General features: G+C 37.8%; 1 protein-coding gene across 1 annotated transcript; it reads right to left on the reverse strand.

The window, feature by feature from the left end:
- Positions 1-3,754: 3,754 nt before the first annotated feature.
- LOC126620699 (pathogenesis-related protein 1-like) lies at positions 3,755-4,492 on the reverse strand. Its single transcript, XM_050288930.1, has one exon. The coding sequence runs from the start codon at positions 4,446-4,448 to the stop codon at positions 3,963-3,965; it is 486 nt and encodes a 161-aa protein (XP_050144887.1). The 5' UTR covers positions 4,449-4,492; the 3' UTR covers positions 3,755-3,962.
- Positions 4,493-6,750: the final 2,258 nt, after the last annotated feature.

A 6,750-nucleotide genomic window follows, 5' to 3' on the forward strand; every position in this document is an offset into this window, starting at 1 on the left:
AACATGAGTGATGCTCATGAATGTTAACATGAGTGATGCTCATGAATGTTGACACGAATGATGGTCATGAATGTTTATGTATGATTGTCACGAGTGATGCTCATGAATGTTTATGTATAAATGACATGAGTAATGCTCATGTACAATTTAGAGTACTGGGCATACTTTTGTTCACCTGATTGGTTTGGGCTTTTTTTTTTTAATTACCCTTTGATGGGGTTTATACATATTACCCTCTGATGGGGTTTATACAGATATTTCCAAAAGATCTGAAAAATAAATTACATCATTCAAAAATAAATAAAGCAATCGTTGGTGCTTTGCTTTTGCTTTTGTTTTCGGCTTTGCTTTTGCTTTCTTCTTTTGCTTTCTCTTTTCCTTTTCCTTGCACTTCTCTATAAACCGAACCAAGATGCTTTGCAAGCCTGTGGAACAGCAGAAGCAGATTTGCTTTTGCTTTGCTTTTACTTTCTTTTTCCTTTTCTGTTTTTGCTTTTGTTTCCTTTTCTTTTCATAAAGTCTGCCTTGCTTTAACATAAGTGCAGGTGCCTGGGGTCCATCGGCGGCCTTCCTGGATTTTCCTTTCCAAAAATCCCTTTAGCCCTTGAGAAGTTGCAATCGTCCTGATAAGTTCAACAAGGTTCTTCTGTTCGCCATGAACTACATATTCCAGATTTAGCCTCTTAAAATGAGCAATGAACGTCCTTGAAACCATAGCAGCAACAACTCCAGACCAAATATGCTTGGTGGTATTCATAGCTCCAGACCACAGCTTCTGGACGACATCTTGAGCTGCTGGAGGTTGTCACTGGACGACACGTGTGACAAAAGCTGGAGAAGACACAACAGGTGCTGGACGACAACGTTGGCAGCCGCGGCTGCCGCTGCTCTAAGTTCGTCGGCAGCTGAATCGGTGAGTTCCATTTATCCGAGTCAGGGTTTGGAGCTCCAGGTCGATGCTCGTACCCTTTGATCAGACGGCTGAGATTTGACACGAACAGAAAAGAGAGGTTTTGGCTTTTGGGTTCGAGGGAACACACAGAGGAAAAAGAACCAGAAATGAAGACCAAAAGCGGACCGTATCGACCTGACACTCTCTCTAATCTTTTTTTTCTTTATTTTTTTTTTTGAACTGCGATGTGAGGTCTGAAGAACCCATCTTTTACTTTTCCTCATCTCCTATCTCCTCAAACCCATTTTACGGGTTGCTAAAGGCCTTTCTTCTCGGTGACTCAACTGAGAAATCTCTGAGATCGTCCATGGAAACCGCCCGGGTCAACTTCCTCGTCAAGTCGTCGATCGGCGACAGCAAACAGGGCGACAGCGATGACGCCGAGAGGGTAACGGAGCGAGTTCTCTAGATTTGCTGCACCATTTCCGGTTTGCTGATAAAAAAAATGTTGAATCTTTGGAATACTGCAGCCAGGAGTTGGGTGCCGGTGTCGATGAGCTCGAAAGATTAAAACATTAAGGGAGAGAGAAACTGGGTTTGTGAAGGAATTTCGAGGATTTTTCAGGTGACATGTGAGGATATGATTGATCTGTGAGTTTTGATTTGATGGGTCTCTGCAAATTCCTTGGAGAATGAGGAGGAACAAGGTAGTAAGCGGCTGATGGTGGTGCGGCAGGCGAGCAAACGGGATCCAAGTCGACGACTATGAATCGCTGTGTTGATCTAGCGGTGCTCGATCTGCTTGATCATCGACATCGGGAAGCAGATCCACTTGGCTGACGAGTTAGGAGAGCCTTAAGTCACTTTCTGGATCTCTGGACTCAAATCCCACTCTTCCTCGCCGTCCAATGCATCTCCAAGTCCCTCTTGGGGATTTCTCGCCATATTTCTTTTACTTGTGTTGACAAAACTCCACCAGTTACTAACTTTTTTCTGCAACTGCTCAGATGGGTTTTGTAATTTACAGTAAGAAACATGAAAGGTTTGGTGAGTAAAGAATTAAAGCTGGGTTCTTGATGCTCTTTTTAGAGAGAGACAGTCACAAAGAGAGAGAGAGAGAGAATGAACCGTTGGGTTTTTGTGAAAGCTTTCGGTTTTTTGCAGATTCACCGTGGTGAGATTTGATGAAAAAATGAAAGATAACCGACATAGTTTTTTGTGTCGATTCCCACAGACAACGTCAAATGTTGATGCACAAAACCGGAGGTCTTGGAACAACGTAAATCCGACCGTGAATCTACAAGAAATGTAAATAACACAAGATGTATCGCGGTTCATCCCAAGGTTTGGGCTACGTCCACACTGATTATATTTCTCTGAGAGTATTTGTGAGGGAGAGAGAGAGAGCTCTGAGAGTGAGAGCGTTAAGAGGGTGAGGAGACTTAGGAATTGGCCTCAGAAATGGCCTCTCCTAATTGTGAGGGTAAGGGGTCCTTTTATAGAATAAGGACTCCTCACTTATTACATATTTGCCCCTTCCTTTATCACATAATTACATTTAAGTGACCCGAGTATTTATACGAGGTCTAAATACGAGACCCTAAATATGGTATAAACAAAAGTCTAATGTAAAAAAAATCTGAATAAGATGACTTCACGATGTTATAAATATTAAACGGTCTAGTGGTATTCCTCTTTACTTGTAAGTGAGAGGTTTTAGGTTCGATTTTAATCAAAGGCGAATTTGAACCACATTATTGCTAGCCCATTATGAGGCTAAGCCCACTCTCTCTCCGTTAATGTAGATAATATCGTTTGTTCCAAAAAAAAAAACAAAAAAACAAGACACTACATTTTTTTTTTCCTGAAAAAAAATGTCTTATCTATTTAAAATTTGATAATTTACCTTTAAAGTGTATCACATAAAAGTTTTTGAAATGTAAATTGTGGATTTAGCGCAAAGGTGTAAGAGAATGTTTTGCTAATTTGTGCTCTGCAATGGATTGAGCTGCACCTTTCCTTGCACAGAAATATACAAAACTTTCATTCTTCGTTCTTTGAGTTTTTCTTCAGTCTTATTTCCCAATCCATAACTTAAAAAAACAACATCAAATACTAAAAACCAACACAAGTCACGTAATTTAAATTGAAAAAAACTAAATAGATTACAATCTAGTAGAGAAGGGAAGAATTTGGAGGTTTTAATGAACTTAAGGACATTTGTTTGAAAAAATATCATTAGGGAACTTAATTTTTTAAATGGTAGGATTATGAGAGATATGTTGAAAAGTGTGTGATTAAGGAAATGAACTAAAATAAAAACTAAAAACTATTTTTAACTTGTATTTATTTTGAAGATTTTGTTTTTTGTTCATTTTTCTTTGTTTCCTTCATTCCCTTCCACCAGTATTCTTCATCCCTCATTTTCGCCTCCACTCTTCTTCATCCCATATTTCCTCCAAATAATTTCTCCATAACTCAAACACATAAAAATGAAAACTAAAAATAGAAAACATTTTGATAATTATCTCACAAATATGATCTCACATTTCCACCATATAATTTCCCTTTATATTTATGGAATAGTTATTAGCACTTAAAAGTCATTATGCACTCTTTAAATATATAGATTTGACAAACCGGCATTATATCTATCAAAGACAAGGAGCAAGAAATAATTGCTTGGTCACAAGCCAGTAATTTCTTTCTAATTAATATGTGTAGTAGATTACCAAGAGAAGTTTACCACAAACATTCATCGTTTCAGCCAAATAATGTAAATTAGGGTTTTCTTGGTTGAGGCAATAGTAGGACCTCAAGCTAGGCAAGTAATTATGCAACTTTGATCGTAGCATGCATGTCTTACTAGCAAGTTACCAAAATTTATTTTAAATAAAAAAGAGTGAATTCTTGATCAATTGAAATTTACCGTCCACCATGCCAGTGGAAGGTATACACAAAGGATCGATCATCACTTATTTATTCATTTTCTTTATTCTTAATAACCTACTTATCTTCTTAGATATATCCATCAGCAAAAATTGCTAGAGTGGTTGTTGTTCTTCCATAGCTAGTAAGGCTTCTCCCCAACATAGTTGCCTGGGGGATCATAGTTGCATCCAATGAAGGTACCCCCACTGCTGCACCTCACTTTTGCGCACCCTACACGAGCCGAGTTACGCCAAACCACCTGTGTATAATGCCCACACACCTTTCCAGCAGCACACGAGTTCGACTCATAACTGTAGTCGGCTTTCTCCGCCACCCACAGGTCCACAGCCGCTGTTCCCGACATGTCACCAGTGCTCATGGCAAGGTTTTCACCGTATGGCCCACCGGAGTGCACGAGATTGCAGTCGCCAACATGTTGGTTGGCGTAGTTTTGTGCATAGCCTGCTACATTGTCATCCCACGTCAAGGGACCAACGCCTACTGCTGCTCGAGCGGCGTTGTGGGAATTGAGGTAGTCTTGGGGTGTGTCTTGGGCATGAGAGGATTGTATTAGGGCTGAGCCTAAAATGAAAAGGAGAGCTAGGGAAATATTGCACAACCCCATGTTAATGGTTTGTTCTCTTTGTGGATGGGCAAATGAGATGTTATGGTGCGGAATATTTATAATAGCGGGGAACGGTAAATGTTGATATTATGAGCTCTGAGAAATTGAGGATGTGGAAATTTATTTGCATGACTATCAAAGTTGAACGTTCACATTGCGTTATCAACTGAAGAAACCAAACCGTCGCCGAACTGATAAAACAAAACCCTACTTCTATATTTCTTTACTTACAACGGCTTACTTTTACAAGTAAAATTTATGAGAGGATTAACTTTTTCTAGTACTACAAACGATATTCTACATAGTCTAGACAAGGATGGAGATAGTTTGAACTAGGAAATAGGATATGAACTACTATGACAATCTACCACTTGCATGAGAAGTACGAAGATTAGTCAAACTTTCTCGAGGTAATTAAATTGTCAGTATAACAAAAATAAGCAATCGTAACACCAAAAACGTGGCTACTGCTGGGGTAACAATAATATCGATCACTGACCTAGATATTATGTTGCTATGTAATACTTTAATTTCCCGATATTTGTTAACACAATTAACAATCCCTTGAAACCTTTGAAATTCATGTTGATGATGCAACATTGGAACAAATTGGAACTAATTGCTTTGGTAAATAAGCAGATCTGCTTCTTCGAATTTACGTTTGAAATTTACGTTTGTCATATCTGTTTACTTTTCTTTTAGAAAAGTATATGATCGATGCATGTAGGAAACGTATATGTTCATCTGTTGAAGGAAAGGTCTACTAAGCCTTCCCGTCATATTCTATGCACTGTTGCAATACGTGTGGTATACGGGTCTTCTCCGAAGTTTTATTTTCTTGAAACAAATATATTTTGGATGTGGAAGTCTCACTAAACTACACAATCACCTAACCATAAATTTGGCATTATTTATGGTTTTGAACTCCTCTTTAGGAAAACTGAATTTAAGACTTTCAACTTACAAGTTAGAAAAAAATAAATACCACTATATTGTAGTAGTAGAGGTGCGAGTCTTCTTTCAATTAAAATAAAATAGAATATTATGAACCTCTCATTTTTTTTCCCTAACATTATACAGGAGAATAATTGAGTTAAGTCACACAATTGTTAGGGTTCAAGATTTTTGTATATGAATTTCGCTGTAGTAATTGAGAGAATAAAGGACTGCATTTTCTGAGAATGAAAGATGTAGTTGCAGAGAGAATGTTTGAAGGACTGTATAAGATGCAATCCATTACCAATCCTTTCATATATTTTATAATATACATATTTATTTGTTTAATTACTACTTTAAGTTTTAAAATTGTTAAATTATTTTATCTCATTATATTATAACATGTGAATAAATAACATCATATTACCCTTAATATTGTGTTCAAAAGGGATATCTGTTGTACGTGGTTTAGTGTTGTCCGCGAATGTCCTCAACGCAAGACTTTTACCCGAATTGTGATGGCATTATTAGCATTAGCATACTTTTGGACATAAAGGCTACTACGTCAGCATCCTACGTCAGCATCCTACGTCAACTTTGGTAGCATTGAGACGCACGAAAATGTGGAACACGATGGCCTGTATGTATTGGGATATAGTGTGGAAAAGTTGGCGGCGAACCGTCTGGCGTCTCGGCGTTGTAAGGAAGCATGTGATTTAATTTGGGTCGATAGGTCCCCATCTTCCTTTATTCATGTTTTGTGTAATGATGACCTTCTTTGTTCCTCCTAATTGCTTTCTGGTAGTGCAAGGTGAGACGCTTTAGCATTAGATGCGTCGTCGTGGTTTTTCTGACCCCCCTTTGCACTACTCTTTTCTAGTAGTTTATTTGGTTGTTTGCCTCGGTGTAGGCTTTCTTGTTTCTCTTTGACATATTTGCCCGGTTATTGATATTTCCGTTTTCCCAAAAAAAAACTTGCTTTGTTGAAGTCCACATAATTTTTTTTTAAATTTAAAAAAAAAAATTGGAACCATGTGTATGTCTTTGGTTCCGGACGAAAGTGTTGGAAACTACGACCTGTCTATATTCAGAAGTGTGGAAAATATGGGACACAGACCCCTCTTTCCTTTAAATTATTGTACTAATTTTGAATCATTCATCCTACCCGTAATAATAATAATTTACAAAAAATTGGAACTATATTAGATCAAGTCGTTAGTCACGGAAGAAAATGTGGACACTATACCAATATGTATTGGGATATATTGTAGAGAATTTGCTTTGTTAATGTCCGAATGGATTTAGGTACGACTACAGTTGTAATATCGTTAGTTGTCATTAGTATTACTGTTTAGTGAAAATATTC

This window comes from Malus sylvestris, chromosome 5 (assembly GCF_916048215.2).
Source record: "Malus sylvestris chromosome 5, drMalSylv7.2, whole genome shotgun sequence".
Lineage (NCBI taxonomy): Eukaryota > Viridiplantae > Streptophyta > Magnoliopsida > Rosales > Rosaceae > Malus > Malus sylvestris.

What these genes read in the sequence shown, in the direction of transcription:
- LOC126620699 (XM_050288930.1), bottom strand. Translation starts at nt 4,448, where the DNA reads ATGGGGTTGTGCAATATTTCCCTAGCTCTCCTTTTCATTTTAGGCTCA.